At 32.0% G+C, this 21,250-nt stretch overlaps 1 protein-coding gene across 5 annotated transcripts in view; it reads right to left on the reverse strand.

The window, feature by feature from the left end:
• LOC148277965 (cytochrome P450 9e2-like) overlaps window positions 1–21,250 on the reverse strand; it is a 133,307-nt gene that overhangs the window by 73,532 nt on the left and 38,525 nt on the right. For 2 of the 5 annotated variants that reach the window (XM_088232101.1, XM_088232102.1), the window contains exons 1-3: window positions 8,259–8,556; window positions 3,548–3,711; window positions 1,320–1,454 (exon numbers count right to left, since the gene is read on the reverse strand). In XM_088232101.1, the coding sequence (XP_088088227.1) occupies window positions 1,320–1,454; window positions 3,548–3,711; window positions 8,259–8,479 (520 nt within the window). In that variant the 5' untranslated portion in view covers window positions 8,480–8,556. Of the gene's footprint in view, window positions 1–1,319; window positions 1,455–3,547; window positions 3,712–8,258; window positions 8,557–21,250 lie in introns of those variants that run through there. The other 3 variants (XM_088232104.1, XM_088232105.1, XM_088232106.1) reach the window with 2 other exon arrangements.

Genomic DNA, 21,250 nt, shown 5'->3' on the forward strand with positions numbered 1-21,250 from the left:
TAACAAATGATAATTAGTTTCCATAAAATTCATAATTCTTTTTTTAATACATTTTTGTAGGATTTTTGCTAATTGTGAAATCAATGTTATTGGTCTTTAATTATCAGTTTTACATTTAGAGCCTAATTTGTGAATTGGTACTATAATCGAAATTTTAAATTTATCAGGAAATACACCCTTTGAGATACAATCATTAAAAATATGTACTAATATTGATAATATAAATACTTAATGGTTAAACTACATATATCATCTGGTCCATTAGAGCTATTAATATTTAGGTCATCTATGTATTTAGAAACTTCATTTTCCCTAATAGGTTTAAATTGGGATGATTCAGGGGTTGAAGTTTGGTTACAGTCTGAGCTGTGTGGTATGGAGTCATTTAGGTGCATTTTAAGTGAAGGAGATGCATTTTAAGTGAAGGATAAACCTGTAATTTATTCATATAAATTTAAAAACCTGTAATTTATTCATATTTGTCGGCCACGTGGTGTAATGTTCAGCGCGTTAGCCTGCCATGCAAGAGGTCTCGGGTTCGATTCCCGACATAGTGGATGTGAAATATTAATTTAAATGGGTGTTTTCACACTAGAATATTTCATAGTCCCTGGACTGGTACCTGAAGCGTAAGACTGATCATCTTACCTTCATGTAACAAAAATGATCAAGATACGCTGCGATTGTAATACCAATGCAGTGGCCTATGCACCATTAGGTACGGAAAGGGAACAATGATGATGATGAATTTATTCATCAAAATCGGTCATTCCCAGGGGTCGATTGTGATCTGCTAGGGGTCCATGTCAGTGGAAAAAAATTAGGGGAGCCTGAGATGTTTTTTATTTATTTATTAAATTTTTTGTACATAATGTTAATTGTACATTGGCGGGCTTATTGCCCAATGACAATTTCGTCCAACCAACCAATAGAATAAAAGTATTCTTTTTATAATTCAAGTTAAAACATATTCAATAGAAAATAAAAAAATTGAAAATCCATAGATATTTAAAAATAAAAATAAAAGCATTTGTGTATAACTTACCTTAAATCAATACCATTACTCAAAGGGAAAAGGGTAAAAAGAGGAGAGAGGAAAGGAAGAGAGATTAAGGAAGAGAAAGGAGATGTTTCTTCAGACGTGATTTACACAGAGATACTGTAATAACATCTTTGATGGTGGATGGGAGATGATTTCAAAGTCGAGCGGCATATACATAACAGTAACGGGAATCATACATAACAGTGCTCGTAAACAAATTTAAGTGCTCTCTTGAATGACAAAGTGATTTATTTAATAATTTTCAATCAAACTTTACCTGCATTGTCGATTCGAGTATTTATATCCTCCACTAAGTTGTCAGAGCACTCTTGAATAAATGGAACCATGCCTCTGATCTTTGAAGTGGAGAATGCTGGACTTAAGGCGCTTCTCAATTCTTTCCATGCTTGTACTAAAACCAATCCGCAAAGCAAACTGTATCCGAAACACTTAATATTAAAATTTGTATTTGGTGCGTATTTTTATTTTTGTTGAAAGGGGGTTGTGCTATAAAAGCTCCTGTAGCTCAATCACAAATAACTATCGACGTGCTAATAAGCGACGTGATAACAATTTCTCACCATGTTTGTTTATCGTTTTCGCGATCACAATGGAACATCCGTGAAGACCTAATATTTAATGTCAAAATATTTACGTTTCTCGACGTATAATCCTGCTGCGCAGCACACCCGTGTTAATATGGAAAATATTCCAAAACTGCTATTTTTATTTATTTATTTATTAATTATCACGCTTTTCATTGCATTTAGCTGGCGCGGCGGTTGGCAAGCCAAATGTCAAGAAAAGCCATAGTAATTGTAATTTCGTAGTAATTGTATTGTAATTAAATTTTTACTCTTGTGTATTAGACACTCCTTGCTATTTAGCAAATGCAATATATTGTATTATTTTTTATAGTAAACGCCGATTTTTCGCCAGTGGACTGTATTTTTTTACGAGAAAAACAAAATACAAACCGACACGAGTGTTGACTTAAAGATTACACACGCGTTGACTTATGACTGCGATAACTTAAGCATGTTCATTATTGTTTATTGTGATCGCTCAAATTCTTAGCATGTTTTTAAACACGTCGATAGTTATTTGTGATTGAGCTACTGGGGTGCTTCTGAACCGCGACCGTAGAAAAACGCTTTTTTTCGTGTATATTGTATGTAAATACCCGAGATAAATGTTTTTTTTACGGCCAGATTCAAGAAAGGGGTGCTGCGTTGATTTGGACATGTAGAGCGAATGAAATTATGGTGGCTTTGCCGTCTCGGTATAAACTTAACGTATGTAAATGTTTCGCTTCATAGTAAAGGTGGACTGTAAATTCTCATAATTTTTTTTGAACGATGACGTCATGGAAGTATTTCAGGATACTCAGCTTGACAAATACACGCTTAGTTGGTCTGACTTGTTCATTCGTTTACTAATGATTGCATCCCAAAATACATTTATTTATTTGTGATTACTTGGTTGCATTCATTCGCTCATTGTCGCGCTATGGTCAAGGTTGTATTTTGAGTTTAAAGGTACATACTCAGGTTTTTCATTATATTTTATTTTAAAATATGCAGCAACTAATATTCAATAAAAAATATGATCGTTTATTTTTCTCGCGAAACCATTTTTTATTTATTTTTTTCAGACAACGTAGTTACACGGCTTTCGAGCAAGAGGTTTAAAAACCACGAATGAGTTTATCCACGCAAGATAAGTTTGTGGTAGTCTACAACAATGTAATTAATAGATTTCAGCTAAAAAATCATATAAATTACGCTTAAAACACTTACTTTTACGTAGAGTTCAATTTATTGAGAATTTCATTTGTTAGTTTCAGCGAACAAGTTTTTTTTTTGTAATAATTTAAATTAACACAATTTTTCACCACGGCAGGATATAATATATATTGCACATGTGGGTTCCAAGACTTTTTAGAATTTTAAGCATCTGACTTTTATTAAACGATACACTTAGCCGCGCCATATTCGTACCCTGCTGTATACGAGAGAAGGAGGATCCACTTTAATTATTAGAACGACGCGTCGTGCTACTTAGTTTTTGATCAAAATCTTAGAGTAATAATCTATTAGAGTTGCCCATGTGGAGAAAAACTATTCTATGATTATTGACAACGAAGTTAGCGACAGATTACAGGAAATACAGCGGGCCGTAAGTACTTGGGTTGAGAATTGCGACCGCTAACCGAAACCGTCCATTACATGTTTGTTGTTAAGCTAAAAACTAAACCAATAATTTGGAACGCTTTCATTCTATGCCATAGAGCTTAAGGGCTTCTCTAGAGAATTACTACTCTGAGATCTACAAACTTGTGTTTAACTTGCCAATAAAACTATTTACAAATTTAACGTGTTCAATATGATTGCGAAACAGGTTCTCTAGAACGGGCGTCTTTGCATGCTTCTATATGAGAGCCCGCTATACCGTCATTATGTTTAAGTATTATTATTCAATTAAAATAAACACAAATAAAATTACCTTTTTTAAAAATTAACATATTGCTTGATATTTTATCTGATTTCTCATCAAAATAATGAATATGGTCCACAAAATGATCGAAGTCTGTAACGAAGATATTTCTAAGTAGTTCTGGATCTTTGACCAATAAAACGGGAGTAGTTAGCTTAAACATTCCCACGTACCTGTAAAAAAAATAAAAAATAAAGATATTTATTAAGAAAATATGGAACAATGTATTCACCAATACAAAGACTACGAAGGCAGCAAAGCGAATACTTAAAAACACACATAATCTAGACTGCCTTATGCCGACCATAGAACTCTGTAAAAACACCTGGACATAAATGGCCTGAGAAAACTAGAAACACTTAAATTAATCCATAAAATAACAATAGGACACATCAAAGACAATGACATCTCACTGACAAGAGTAACTGAAATACACAATAACAACACGAGAAGATTACGACACTACCTTATACAAAGAGCCAAAAAAGAACAGGCCAGGCAAAGAAGCTATGAAAAATACACCACAACACCCAGACCAATTGAGAAAAAAATATTTCTTCGGTTTCTTTCTTGCAACTGGCGGAACTCGAACCCGGGACGCCAGTTTCACAGTTAGCCGTCTAACCAACTGCGCCACGGCGTTTGTGAAAAGAGGAATGCTCATCTGCAGTTTCGCGGTCTAGCTCGGAAACACCGTGCGTGCAGTTTTTTATCTTTACAGATATAAAGCAAGCTATTTTTTTTCTTTTCTATTTGATAAGTCTGGAGGCAATCTAAAAAAACGGTCAAGTCGGAAAATGAGTTTTATTTTTCAGAATATTTTTGTACATTTATTCAAGAGCATCGCGAAAAAAAAAGAACGTTACAATGGTTGACCATGTGCGCAGAATGAATGATAATACAATAGTACCTCAACAAATATTATTTATACCACTCCGCAAGGCAAACGAAGCACAGGCAGACCAAAATTAGGATAGCTGAACAATGTGGAAAATGACATTAGATCAATTGGCCTGACGAACTGCAGAAGAACCGCAGGGTGCAGGGAGGAATGGAGACAGATTTTGGCTGAGGTCAGAGCCCACAACGGGCTGTAGCGCCACTGATACTTAGGTACTTGTTTATGATTGAATTCCAAAACTAAAAATTAATAATATTTTCAGATAGAAATCTTTTTGTAAATGTCAAACTCTGCTCTTTTTATCTATAAGGGTGAACTAAATGTAGGAATGCGATTGTCAATAATGTATTAAATGTCAGTTTATATTATTTAGGCATTACCAAAAATCCAGTAAGAAGAAATCAATATGTAGAAATTATACAGAATTTAAGGAAATAATCTGAATGGGATCCACAAAATACTAATGTTTGTAAACATTAAAATACAATCTTTTTTGCATAACTATAAAAATGCCCAGCGCAAAGCTCGTCATTTTTTAAATAACCACACGTAAGTCGGTCCATATTTTTTTCATAACTGTTTCTCAAAACATCCGCATGTTTACACCTAAAATCCGCAGCCGTAGATGTCGAAATAGTCACATCCGTTACATCCCTAATACATATGTACCTATAATTCTTTTTTACGTTTTTACTTCTTTTCTTTATATTTTGATTCGTGATGTTTTAAATTGATAGATCTATTTTAGTTATTGTTAAACACCAATTTATAACTTTTTATGATTTCCACTCTTAAAGTCTTGTTTTTTTATGAATAATGTTACAAGAAACATTAAAGCCTTACTAGAATATGAACTGTATAACAAAAAATACGTGCCTTAAATATTTCATGTTTTACACATTATGTATTTTATAGATAATATATTTATTACTTATTAATTCAATTATTTTATTGGGTACACAAAGAGTATGTACAAAATTTATTGACAATTTCTTTGTATATTAGTGTAGGACACCCGTGTACAAACCAAAAAACTTGTTTACTCTCAAGACAATAATTCAAATTATGTTAAATAAAAAAATGATAATAAAAATAATTAAATATGCGCTTCTCTCAAAATTTCAATGTCTTTTAACTAATTATCATATTACAACAGAGATGAAGAACATTTAAGAGAAGGTTATTTAGAAGTCTAGGCATCTACAGGGCTTATGACCTGTCAATGGCTGGTTTAAGTGGCCACTTTACACACTGTGTAACATTCACCATTCTGCCTATATTTGAACATCTATATTCCTTCAATTCTTTCATCTGTTGATGTTTGTGAAGTTAAAGAGCTGAAACCTTTATTTATGCGGGTGAGATTAATATAATTTAATTATTTCTCCTACATACTAGGCAACGCCTGAAAATGTTATTTTTTCAATTTCTATACTTCTTCATGGACCAGGTAATTTATCAACAGTTTTCTTTTAACTAACGTTTACGTTCATTGTCATAAAAGAATTGACCTCGGTAAGTCTATAGTTTTATTGCTGGCTTATTCTAGGTTTTGTTAATAGTTTGTTGTTCGTGTTAAACAGAAGATTTTGTCTCGTCGTCTGATGCACACGGAATGGAAGTCTTTCAAGTAGATTAGATATAGTCTCTTGGACGAATATAAGAATGTGTTATTTTGAGTTTGTCCAAATGCTTGCAGACAAAAGACTGAATTTAGGAAGTCATTAAGATTAACAAATAACAACAGAGATCGAAAGAGAGAGAGAGCAAACATTTGGGCCTACTCAAAATAATGTGATACCAACTGATTCAAGAAGATTTTTTTTCAGGCATTGCCTAGCATGTGAAATAATTCGATCAAATGAATCTCTTCACAACAATAAAGGTTTCAGCTCTTTAATTTCACTAAAATCAACAGATCGAAGAATTGAACAAATATGGATTTTAAAACATGGGCAAAATGGTAAATGTTACACAAACCAGCCAACGACAGGTCGGGTATGTTGGAGGGCGCCGGAATATTATTCTCAATTATAATTTCTGTGAAATGGGGGGGGGGGGTTGTGCGGCATCCATTTTAAAGCTATAAGAGGCTTTAAAATGGATGCCGCACAACCCCCCCCCCCCCCAGCCAGCTATTCCATAGTTTGCAGTGGATTGAAACAGAGCAAAGTATGAGAATGTCTCTAAGAGAGCAGAATAGATGGCACAGCTTTCTCAACCTAGAGTTGAGTGACTGGACCTGAGCCTCCCATCGCAAATTCTTATCAATGATAACACCGAGGTTTTTTATGGAATCTACCCGTTGCAGAAGTTGGTATGTTTTATCACAGTCAATTCTTAGATTAAGCGTATTGCTTGGTAGTGAACTAGTATTTATACAAAATGTCAGAGATTTCATTTTATCGATATTAAGTGTAAAAAGGTTATCATCCAACAATTTTTGTACCACAGTTTGCTTTTTGAAAGACAGAGTTCCAGTCACCAGCTATAAATAACAAAACCGCGTCATCTGCAAACGAACTTTTTTTCTGGCATTATTTCTTTTGCAAAGAGATTGGGTTCAGTGTACTGCTTGTAAAGAGTGCCACAAAAACGTTGTGACAAAAACGGTTGAATAATGTTTTCATTTGTGCGATATGTAACCAAGAAAGAGTGTAAATTAGTGTCATAATATATTCATTAGCTGAAGATTCTAATACCTATGATATTATTTTATTTTTTTCTTCACATACTATTTTTTTAATTAATTTTTCACGCCCATTAGGCTTTAACATACATGGAAGTTATATAAAACATGAGTATATAAAAAATATAAAATTAAAAAAATACAATATAAAGCAACAAAATATAGAACAGTATTTAGAAGTAAAGTTGGTATAAAAACGAATATGAGTATATAAACAACATAAGTTTAAAAAAATACTATATAAAGAGAATAAAGATAGGATCAGTGTTAAGAAGTATAGTTGGTATAAAAATAAAAATAAAAAGATGAATGTATAAACAACATAAAATTTAAAAAAATAAAATATAAAACTGTGTTTAGAAGTTTAGTTGGTTTAAAAAAAAAAAAAATAATAATAATGATAATTTTAAAAAATTTAAAAAATAAATATCTCACTATATCATTGGGTTTGATCCTAGTAACTCCACTACTGATCCGAATCACCACATATATGTGTCGTTATTCGGATCAATGAAGAGGTTTACGGATTTTAAAAAAAATGTGTGCCATACGTGATTATCAATAGAAATATAAAATTTTAAAATGTCAAACGTTTTAAATTTAGTAATGTTTTTTATAAAATATCCATAATTTAAAATTTCAATTTTAATTTTAACTTTTAATTTCAACTCTTACTTTATACTTGTTCATATGTACATCTACTACCTGCATCTAAATTATTATTGTTGGTTGTGAATTTTTACAAAGAAATATAAATGTTAATGGAAGCAGAGAGAGAGGGAGGCAAGTAAAGTGGTCTTCTCCCTTTTATGGACTTTTTATTTCATATTCATATTTTTACTTTTTTAGAATTTATTTTTTTTCCCTCTCCTCCTGCATTCATAATAAATTAGTGTGAAATCTGTAATTGGTCTTACTTTTTTAATTGTTCTTTTGTTCCTTGTATTTATATAAAGACTGTATGAATTCCTTAATAAATAAATAAATAAATAAGTTTTTTATGTTTTTAAAGGAAACATTGAAAGTGATCTGAATAGCCTCGGTCTATCGGCCTATTATTATTACAGTTATAGTTACTTTGTCCTCTGGGTGTAGATTTATAGAAATATATTTTTTTTAATGTATGTTACCTATCATTCGGATACAAATCGTACACATCTTGTAGCAAATCTTTCATGTGTCGTTTTTTAATATAAGCCATCCACATACTCCCGACCAGCGGATACGCTTCGGAATAGTTCAGTCCTATGGTTTTGAAATACTGAGTTTTCTTCCAAAAATGATACGCCACATAGCATAGCAGTGCGGCGAGAATCGCAGGCAAATTCGGCAATCCAAACCATAACATCATTTTAACAACTTAAGTACTGAAATAATATAAAGTGATTTACTGAACAAATAACAGGTGTAAAATAACTTGTTGCCGAACTATCACTGAACAACTGAATATGAGACAGCTATGATTATCACAACTTAATATGATTTTTCTGGAACTAATTTACATACACGCAGATATTTTTTTATAATAACCCTTTCTCTTCCGAATATTTTTTTAGATTAATATTATTTTGATTATGTGTATTGTTTGTCTCCAGGCGGATAAAGAAAACAGTTATGTATGTGAAATAAATCCTTATTGCATCTGACTCAACTTACATTTGCTATGAAAATGCCAGTTAATCCGATTGATCATCATTTTTTCGAGTACTTTACCAAATACCGAGATGAGTCCGATCAGTTTGTAGGACTTAATGTCTTGAAGGTCATCCTTTCCCGGTTTGGGTATGACAATGACCCTCGCCATTTTCCATTGAGCTGAAAGTGGCTCACTCTGAGACATGCATTATACATACCCAGTACCAGCGACCTGTCTACGTTGAAGAAGTGAAGGCATTTGATCTAAGATACATGGTAATTTTTTTTTTATAACCATTTGCTCTATCATGATAAATGTCAATGTTAACTTTTTTTCCATTTTGTTATAGAGTCTTAACATACTTGCAAGAGGGTTAAAACGTGCCATATTGTTTGTAAAAATTGGAAGGTAAAATGTATTCGGTGATCTAAGGTGCCTACGGGGAACGTACAATGACACACTTTGAACACAAAACACTGAATCAACATTATTGTGAATTATATTATACAAGTACATCATATCTATAATTTGTCTCCTAGTTTCTAACTTTTAAATTTTAAAATACTCCAAGCGCTCTTCATAACATTGAAGTATTCTGCCCATGTTACACTTAAACGACAAAGAACGAAGAAATTTTTTCTGTACAGTTTCAATTATATTTTTATAAATCACATAATGAGGTGACCAAACAATACTTCCAAATTCCAACTTGCTACGTACAAGAGAATTATACAAACAAAATATTGATGCTGCATTTCTAAATGGCTTGGATATTCTGTGTATGAAGCCCAGCATTTGTAAAGATTTCTCTTTAACAATATTGAAATGATTGGAAAAAGTTAAACGTGAGTCAAATGTGATTCCAAGATCTCGGATTGTGCTTACTGAGTTGAGGTCAATATTATTAATGCTATAAGTAAAACAGTTTTGAGTTCTTTTTCTTGTTAACGTTATTTGATAGCATTTTTCAACATTAAGGTGCATATCATTCAGTTTACACCATTCACTTAAGGAATCAAGATCTTTTTGAAGCATTGTGTGATCATCTGTTGATTCAATTTTACGAAATATTTTCAAGTCATCAGCATAGAAAAGATAATTACACTCTAACAGGGAGCCAAGATCGTTTATAAAAATTAAAAATAATAATGGTCCAAGATTAGAGCCCTGCGGCACACCAGATGTTACAGTTAAAGGTGATGATTCAAATTTATTTATGCATACAATTTGGGTTCTGTTCTTCAAATAAGATATCATCCAATTTAGAAGATCGCCATGTATACCGATTGCTTCCAACTTTTGTATCAATATATGGTGGTTAACTTTATCAAAGGCCTTCTGGAAATCTGTATACACAGCATCCACCTGACATTTTTTATTAAACGATGAATAAATATAGTCACAATATTCCAGAAGGTTAGAATTAATAGATCTTTTAGGAAGAAAACCGTGTTGCTTGGGACAAATTAATGGCTTAACATATTCCAGAACAACTTTATAGATTAACGATTCAAAAACTTTGGCAAAACATGAAAGAATACAAATAGGTCTGTAATTCGTGACAGACGATTTATCCCCAGATTTATGGATGGGGGTCACATTAGCAATCTTCCACAAATCAGGAAAAATACATTCATTAAGAGATTTATTAAATATCATGTACAATGGTTTGCTTAATTCATTGCTGCAGTTTTTTAAAAACATACTTGGTATCTGGTCAGGCCCTGGACCCTTATTAATATCCAATTTTTTTAGAAAAACTTTGATTACATCTTTGATTACAACAATAACCTGTCATTTGACAGACCATAAAATTTATACGAGATAAACAAAAAAAATAAAAAGTCACATCAAATTGCCAATATTCTAAATAAAAATAGTGAATTCTGATAATAAAGTCTGTGTTTTAACATTCAAGAAAGTTTTTCCGAGTCTAAAATAGTCAATTATCACAAAAAAAAAAACATATTAAAAAAAAAAAACAAACAACAGTGCAAAATATATAAATAGAGTAATAATTTCAAATATGCCGCCAAAAAGGGACATTAATAAGGCAAACCAAGAGTGCACATCGCCATTCTTCTCAACGAGTGTGGGAGTGGCGAATGCTATCTCACAGCTACAAGATGAGGTAAGAAAAATGACAATAGGCTACGAGGAAGTTACAAAAGCTATTTCATTTTTATCAAAGCAATTTGATGAAATGGCGAGAGAGATCAAAATAATAAAGGATATTCAAAAGGAGGTAAATATTCTGAAAAATGAAAATAAAGAAAACAAACAATAAATAATCCAACTGGAGGCCAAGGTGGCTGAATGTGAGCAATGGAGCAAAACAGATCAACTGAAAATTGCCGGGGACAATGAGATTCAGGGAGAACCACCGGTAGAGGCAGCAATGAGGATTGCATCTTCTTTGGGAGTAAAAATAGAAGAACAACATATAAAAAAAGCTTACAGAATACAGGACAGAAGACCAGGAGCTCCTAAAAAACTTATAATACTATTTCGAGATACAAAAAAGCGAGACTCACTGCTAGAAAACAGAAAAAATGCACGAAATTCTACATCTTCTACACCACTCTACATAAGTGAAGTTTTAACACCATACTACAAATACTTACTTTTTGAGAGTAAAAACAGGGCGAGAGAAAAAAATTACAAGTTCGTGTGGTTTAAGGACTTCAAAATACTAGTAAGGAAGTCAGAAAATGATAAAATAATTACATTAAGTCATATTGAAGAAATAAAATGGGCTATGTATAGCGTGTGAGCTCGCCAATATATGACAGTAAAAATTTTATTGTCTTTGAATTTTCTAGAGTTTTAACCATCGAAAAAAAAGAAGATTGCAAATAAAATCGACAGACAATGGAAATTTGATGTGTATTATTTTAATAGATTGTTTATAACAGAAAAATACATAGAGAAATATGCATTTTTATTTTTGGTAATACAAACAGTCTAGTAAATTCGAATAAATAAAAATACGCTTTATATTAACAATATTAATTAAAATGCAAAAATAACATTGAATACTTGAAAAATAAATATTACTGAGTGTTACAAACATAATTTAAAAAACGGATAGCGATTAAAAGTAAAAACTATCTTTAGTTTAATTCTTATAGCGATAAATACATAAACATTATAAAACAGGAGTTATACAAATACAAAAATAATATTGTAACTAGGTGGCTACCTACACGGTTAAATTTCGAAACACCACGCAATTTCTTATCTTGGCTACGCTATGTAAAATGAAAAAAAATATTTAAATTAATAATTTCATCACGTCATGAAGTCGCCCCTGGGTAGCGCCTGCTAACGTCAATCAACAAAAACATCCTCGTTTTAATTACAATATTTCGGCTACGCCATAAATCTCTTTTTTTAAATAATTTCTCGCGTCAAGTCGCCCCTGGGTAGCGCCTGCTAACGTCAATCAACAAAAACATCCTCATTTTAATTACAATATTTCGGCTACGCCATGAATTTCTTATAAAAAATGTCAAAACGTCACAAAGCCACTCTGTGAGTGTCGCTACTGACATCATTTACAAAAACATAATTATTTGTGCTTTTTTCAGGTACGCAACATTTTTTTTAATACACCTACCTAACCGATAAAATACTATTAGTAATTAAACCAAGGTGTGCTTTAAAGTTCCGTATGGCCAAATAATATTATTTATTATTAGAATATTATTGACATGTAGTTCAAGCATTGCTGCATTCACGTTGCTTTACTTCTGAGAGCTCAACTGCTATGTTTTTCTATGGTTATGTTAATGTCATCTGTCATGTATTGGCGAGCTCACAGGCTATACTTACGCCAATAAAATCCAAGTTAGTATAACCTTAAACATGTAAAAGTTGCACTCACTAAGTAAATGTTAACTGGACTTGAAAAACTTAACACATAAAACACTTATACCGTGGCATAAACACAGTGTATAAATTAAATCGTACAGTAATCTTAATTACAACTTTAAGCATATAAAGAAACCTTTAAAAAACATAATAATTACGTGTAAATAGATCAATCTAGTATGTAAATATTGTTTAAATGAATAACTGACAACTTGTCATAACTCAAAGCCATAAATTTTACTAATACAAATTAATTCAAAAAACTATCAGTAGATGGCAGTAGGAAAGAATAGTATTAAAAAAATTATATATTATTTAAATAACTTATAATAAAACATTTAGGTACGTAAATTAGCCTTTTTTTAAATAGATAAAAATAAATAAAAAATCTTTACAAAACTGTCTAACTGTCATGTAAAAAATAAAATAAATACATTTGTAATAACACTAATATCTTGTAAGAACTTCTGTTGTGCTCTACGTAAATGATGACATTGTAATTTTAAAATAGATTATGAATACTTAATTTGTACATTTTATATTATCTACCGACAACATTCGTTTATATAATTTTTTCAATAAATTATACTTGCCTACCAAGGACCACATTATGTATTAAATTTCAGGTATAAATTTATGTAGAGTATTTAAATTCATTCTAAAATTAGTACTAAGTACCTATTATAAACATACTTATTCTGATAATATATCTATTGACAGTACAAAAAAAAAACTTCTCAATTATTAAATCATAAAGATGTAACATAAATAAATAATTACTGATAAAAAAAATAAAAAAAATGCACAATACTATTTAAACAATGAACATCATAGCTGTAATCATTATAACATGAACTTAAAAATATGATAAGTAATACATAATATTGTGTTTATTTTATGATCTAATATATCTATTTTTATCTTTATATTGCTGTACAGAAAGATTCTCTTTGAATATTAATATTGATTTAAAAAATGTAATTAACTTAAAACTAAGTGTGTAACATAAGTGTGTGCAATTTTTCTTATTTTAATATTAATTTAGAATATATAAGTACTGTAAATAACTATAACTATTATTATGGAATTAAAAACTACTTTAATTAAAAAGTTAGAAATAAACAATGTGGAAGAAAGTATAAATATATTATGTAGCAACTATAAATACAAAATTTTAAATGTAAATATACGTAGTTTAGAAAGGAATTTCAATGAACTGATTATATTTCTCCAAAGAATAGAATTAAAAATAGACATTATAGTTTTAACAGAATGCTGGTTAAAAAAAAATAGTGAACAGAAATACATCGAAGGATATAACTATTATTCTACAAAAAATAATAAAAATCGGGCTGAAGGAGTAGTGGTATACATCAAAAGTAACATTGAAGCATTAGTGGAAGAAATATCTATAAGTGGGGCAAACTGCCTACAAATTAAAATAGAAAATACAAACATAATGGCACTTTATAGATCTCCGGCACAACACAATATAATACCATTTATTGAATCCCTAAATCAATTATTAGATAATAATAAATCTTTTAAGTACGGTGTAGTGATAGGTGATATTAACATTAATACAATAGAAAAAAAGCATCCCAATGCAGATGATTACTTATGCATGTTGGCCTATCATGGTTACGAAATAGGTATAGATGCTCCAACTAGAGTCACACCAAAAACTATAACTTGCCTTGACCACATTCAAATCAAATCATCAACAGGAGCTGACACAGCAGTAATAAAATCTGCAGTCACAGATCATTACATTACATTTCTGGGAATAATAGGGAAAAGGGAAAAAGAGACTGACACTACTAGAAAAATATATGTACGAATAAATTATGACAAAATAAAACAAAAATTGAAAGAGGAAAAATGGACAAACATCCTAAGTCAAGAAAATGCAAGTGAAGCCATGCAAAACTTTGTGGACATCCTCAATACACAGATAAATGAAAATTCTGAAACATTAAAAATTACTCACAAACAAAAAAAGATTACCCCTTGGATCTCAGAAAATTTAGTGAAATGTATAAAAAAACGTGATCACCTACATAGTTTAACTAGAAAACACCCAAACAATGATTTTCTACTCCATTATTATAAAAAATATAGAAATACGTGTACCAAAACTATAAAAAAAGTAAAAGAAAAATATTACGCCAACAAAATAGAAGAAAGCAGTTATGATACCAAAACTATATGGAAGGTAATTAAAGAAATAAACAATACGTCAAACAAAAACCAAACACTAATACCAAGCATAGTTGAAAGTGATAGGACATTCACAAATAAACAAGAAATTGCAAATGCACTCAACAAACATTTTTCTACCATAGGAAAAAAACTGGCTGGTAAAATACTTAACAAATTGAATAAAAAAGAGTGGGAACTAGAAAACACTGAAAATATTGAATTTAACTCTCAAGAAATGTTTACAATAAAAAAAATTACAGTAGACAAAATTAAAAAAAACCTAAAAACCCTAAAAACCGACTGCTCAAAAGGACCTGATGGTATAGATGCTAAACTTTTGAAGGTTGTGTATGAAGAGATAGCTATACCAATCTGCCACGTATTCAATCAAAGTATAAAAACAGGTGAATTCCCAACCCAGCTGAAGGAAGCTTGTGTGATACCAATTTTCAAAGAAGGTAGCAAAACAGAACTAAATAATTATAGACCAATATCTCTTCTAAACATTCTCAGTAAAGTTCTGGAAAAAATTGTTAACACTCAACTTACTAAATACCTTAGGGAAAATAATCTGCTTTCAACAAATCAATATGGATTTCGTAAAGGAATAGGAACGCAGGATGCCATATTAGACATAACTGAATACATTTATCAAAACGTAGACCAAAATGAAAAAACATTAGCAGTATTCCTTGACCTGGCTAAAGCCTTTGACTCAGTGTCACAAATACTTTTGGTTAAGAAATTACAAGCATATGGAATAAAAGGTGTATATCTAAAGTGGTTTGAAAGTTTTATTTTCAAAAGAAAACAAACTGTAAAAATAGGTCATACAATTAGCGAAAATCTTACCGGAAATTTCGGGGTACCTCAGGGAAGTACATTAGGGCCTACATTATTTCTAATATATGTAAATGGACTATGTAACTTGAATGTTGATGGACGCATTGTAACTTTTGCAGATGATACGGTGCTTTTATTCCATGCTAAAAGCTGGAAAGAAGTGTACAGTAAAAGTGAGAAAGGCTTGGAAAAGACGAAAACATGGCTAGATTATAACTTACTTACACTTAACGCGCACAAAACAAAATATTTGACTTTTAGTATAGACAAACGGAATCAGCCAATAGAAAGAACCCTTAAAATTCATGAATGTACAAATGCAAGAAACAGCGACTGTGACTGCCAAACTATAGAAAAGGTCGATCATATAAAATATCTAGGTATGCACATTGATAGTTATTTAAAGTGGAACATACACGTAGATAAGACAGCAACCAAACTAAGGAAAATAATATATTTATTTAAAAACATTAGAAACATCCTAAACAAAGCAACTTTAATTAATGTATACTATGCTCTAGCACAATCAACTATTAGTTACGGAATAATAGGATGGGGAGGAACAAATAAAACTACATTAGAGCCATTAATAAAAGCCCAAAAAGCCTTACTAAGAGTAGCCAGTAAAAAGCCTTACCAATACTCTACAGACAGACTTTTTACAGAATTTCCAGTACTAGACATAAGACAAATATACATAAAGACAATTTTAAGACATTTCCATCAAAATCCTGACAGACATAATGACGGACAACAAATTTACGACACTAGGCAAAGACAAAAGACAATACTTCTGCTCCCAAAGAAAAAAACAAATTACGGACAAAGGCATTATACGTTTCTGGCCCCTAAACTATACAACTTTTTAAGCAAGGACATATTGGCGAACAAAATGAAAAACTATATTTCCAAAGCTAGAGTACATAAATGGATTGCTAAAAAGACTAGACAGGAAGCTGAGGAATATGTTTCATATATAAGAATGTAATTGTAGTTTCTTGAAAATCCTTTTTCGTTTTATTGATATATATATGTTTTAATTTTTAATTTTTTTATTTCTTTTAAATTTTTACACAATCGATGTGAAATTATGTACAATTATGTATAAATAAAAAATACACTGACACTCCGGAACGTGCCTGTGGGCTAGTGGAGTGGCTATATCCATAAAAAATATATATATATTGAATGTACCTACCTATTGTATAGACATTTTTGTTAACTATGTATTTGTATTGTATTTTATATTGGATTAAATAAATAAATAAATAAAATAATAAAATCTTCGTTTACTTTTAAATCAGATAGGTTAAATTGGTAGTATCTATCATTTGATACTTTGGATGTATTTGATACATTCTGAACAATGTTTGATTTACTGAAAACAGAGGCAAAATAATTCGAGAACATTTCAGCTACGGCAATTCCATCACTGGCGCGTTCATTTTCATATATCATAACTTTTGGAATACAGTTAGTAGCACGCTGTGTTTTAGTAAATGACCAGAATACCTTCATATTGTCTACTAAGCCTTCCTCAACAGATTTAATATAAGTTCTATAGCATTTATTTTGTAAAGCTTTGGATCTTTTTCTTAGGATGGAGAATGCCTCATAATCCAGTGGATTATTGTATTTTTTCGCCCTCGTCCGCATTTTATGTTTTTCTTTTAAAACCTTAATTAATGGTTTACTAAACCATTGTGGATAGTTACAATTTGATTTACTATTTTTAAATGGGGCATGTCTATTTATTATTTCCCATAAAATGTTGTAGAAAATCAAGACCATATCATTTGTATTATGTTCTCCAAACTTCATCTTCCAGTCTTCAGATGATATGTCTTGACGGCATAGTTCGTAATTACATTTTTTAAAGTTGTACTTGAAAGTTTCGCAATTTTCATTCAATAATTGAGTATTCTCAATTTCAAATGAAATTTCGATTGCTGGATGATGCTGATCAATTGCTACAAGACCGTCGACTGGAAAAACTTTTAAATTATTTTTATCAGAGAAAACTAGATCCAATATTCGACCATTATGATTGCATCGATAATTAAATTGATAAACGTTACAGATACATGCAAAGTCAACCAAAATTAATGATTTTGGGCTAGTATAATTTGTAGGACAGAGAAAATTATTATTACCTGAAGCATCTGATACCCATTTAATTTCAGGTATGTTAAAATCGCCCAGAATGATGCATTGTGAATTTGATTTACGTTGAAGACATCTGTACTGAAGCTTTTGAAAGCAGCTATTATAGTTAGAGATATTTAAATTTGGAGGAATATATGCTACACAAAGATAAATACTAAAGTTTGAAGTAATATTCGATTTGATTTCCACCTAAATGTCTTTATTTTCACTTTCAAATGTTTTATTTCTATTGGACACTAGTTTTTTCGAGACTGCTATCAAAACTCCTCCACCTTGCCTTGAAGTAGAACTTGATGTTTCGCGATCTCTTCTGAAGACAGCATATCGCCGGTCAAATATTTCTTCACTAAATATTGTTGAGTTAAGCCAAGTTTCCGTCAAGCAGATTATGTCATAGTTATTATTTAAAACCTCTTGATGAAAATTTTCGGTTTTTGTCTTCATACATCTTGTATTTTGATAATATATATTTAACGAAGTGAAAAGAATTTTATTTGTTCAATTTCATGTACATTTGTTGCAAAAGAAATAAGAAGAGAAACCACCTATAAATTAACTAATAGTATTTAGACAATCTAAACTCTTAATTAAAATAGCTGGAGATGTATCATTCCGTCGAACAAAAATACGACCGTTTCGTGTCCACACATATTTGATTTTTTTCTTCTTTGCTTTAATCCTCGTAGCTGCATGGCGGGTTTTGTTTGAAGGAGAAAGATGTTCACTAATATATATAGGAAATTTTGTTCCTCCAATTCCAACGTGCGAAGTATTTATTTTATCTCCTGGGTTTTCCCGGTTAAACTTCATAACACCACCAAGCAGGGCGTCCCTACATTTAGTGCTAGATAGCTTTACGATGACTGAACGAGGTCTATCACTACTTTTGTTTGATTTAGACACCCTAAAGCATGAAAGTATGTCAGAATCATTTAATTTCATTCTGACAGTCCTTCCCAGTTGAGTCACCAAATCAATAAGGTTTTCATTTTTATTTTCCGGAATACACTGCATTTCGATATTATGTTCTCTTGACTGTTGTTCCATCTGTGAGACACGAAAACTTAGCTCTTTGACTGTTGTCACTAGTTCATTATTAACGGTTTTCAGGGAGTTGTTTTCGCCTTCTAGATTTGTGACCTTAAGTAGTAAGTCATCATATTTTGATGACAGGAAAGAGATAGTTTCCAATATTTTATCGTTCTGATTGAGAATTTTTTCTAGTTTACAATCAATGTTGGATGCTCGATACCTTCGACCTCGGGACTGTAAACAAGGCCTGCCCTCTCGCGATACGCGTGTTCGAAGAAAACAGGGAACGTTTGATTTTAGGTAAACTAATTGACGTTATGGGTTTTCAGTGTCAATCCTGGAATTAATGAAAGGAGTAAGGACTTACGGTTTCCTCCCTTTGGCACTGGTCCAGAAAGACACCGTTATCGTTTGCACTGGTCACTTTGCACGTTTTCTTATATGTTGGTGATTCGAAATCACTGTCACGCTTGCGGTACGGTTTTCGCTGTTGTTCGCGGTACGGTTTTTTGTTGTGTTAATGTACAGTCATCTCGAAAAAGCAAACTTCGATCTTGTTCGATCTTGTTGATCTTCGAACGTGCTGTCACGCGTTGCTTTCTTGACTCGCCGTCAGGGAGAAGTAGGTACATTGGGATTCAAAACAAGGACCACCGGAATCAAAGGAAGGAATGGCTTGACACTTGAATAAAAGAAAATGAATCCGAAACATACTCCCCCGCGCTGCGGAATATGACGGCATATTCCCAGTAAATGGTTCTGTTTTGGTTAACGGTTAAAGAAATATGCCGACCGATGTGATGTATGATATGATGAAGGTTTGAATAATACGATTGTGACTGCGTGAATATGGATAATAAGTGATAATGGGTGATTATAAACAATGTCTAATGAGGGATGATTATGAATGAGAACTCGATACTTATTCACCCGGAATAGGGCATAACTTTACAAGTGGTCTTTTGATCAAACCACTTGTTGTTTGCACTGATACGATAAGATGTTTTCGAGGCAATAAAGCTGGATGTTTTGCGTCGTATGATAAATCTGAAGATTTTATTCCCCCACCGACCCGTATATACTTCACTGTTAATAAAGGGATTTAATTTTCTAATTGATTTCGGTAAATCTTTTCCCAGTTTCAGATTCTGAATTTCCCAAATGAAGGCGGTGTTTTGAACAGATTTTACAAGATACATCAAAGCCTTATGCATTTTCTGATTTGTAGGTTGACGAAGTGCTCTATCTTTTATAAGATATGAATTTTTGAAACGCAATATATATACTACGATACGTTGTATTTTTCTAAGTGAAGAATAAGGTGTGATTAGCACTTCTAATGGACGTAGACATGAGTCGTTAACAATTACGTTAGGTCGTTTTTCTAATTCAATATTTCTTGCTACGTCATTAGATTTACCAATTATCAAATTCGGCCAATTGTTAAGCTCCAATTTCAGCCATGAGGGGCCCATCCACCCAAGTGGATGATGTATCAGGTCATCGGGCAGCAAGCCTTGACTAGCACAATCAGCTGGGTTTTGACTGGTAGGGACGTGCCTCCATTCAGCAAACGGCAGCTTACGTTGAATGTTGGAAATTCGATTTCCAACAAAAACCTTATATCGGGTTGATTGTGATTGAATCCAAGATAATACGATAGTTGAATCTGACCATGCATATACTTTTGTTATATTGCTGATTTCTGAATGTGTTTTAAGAATGTAATGCATGAGATCAGCTAATAATAAAGCTGCACTGAGTTCTAAACGCGGTAACGTCATGCGCTTTACGGGTGATACTCGAGATTTGGCGCATACAAGTGCCACCTGGTGATGATGATTGGCTGTCGAACTGCGTAAGTAAACAACTGCGGCATAACCAGATTCACTGGCATCACAGAATCCATGAACTTGATATTCATGAGATCCGTTGTTAGTTATACGTCGGTTTACCTTAATTTGTGTAAGATTAGGTAATTGCGTAGTGTACCTTACCCATAGGTTATGTATGTCACTCGGGACGGGGTAATCCCAAGAGACCCCGAGCAGCCAAAGTCGTTGTATTAATAACTTGGCCAAGAATGTTGGAGGCGATAAAAATCCTAGGGGGTCGAATATACGGGCTAGCTCTGAAAACATAGTCCTTTTTGTGCATGATCGGTTAAGCGGATTGATGTGATAAATAAATTGATCTTCTGCAGAATTCCATTCAAGTCCTAAAATTTTGATAAAATCACGATTAGAATCGAATTGTAGTGACGAAGCTCTGTGTTCTTCGGGTATAGCATTCAGTAACTGTGGTTCATTACTTGACCATTTTCTCAACTCCAAATCCTCCAGAAGACATGATACCGTTTAATTGTGTCTG

The sequence above is a fragment of the Micrasema longulum genome, unplaced genomic scaffold (genome assembly GCF_059751315.1).
Source record: "Micrasema longulum isolate JH-2025_06_02 unplaced genomic scaffold, ASM5975131v1 h1tg000948l, whole genome shotgun sequence".
In the NCBI taxonomy this organism is placed as follows: domain Eukaryota; kingdom Metazoa; phylum Arthropoda; class Insecta; order Trichoptera; family Brachycentridae; genus Micrasema; species Micrasema longulum.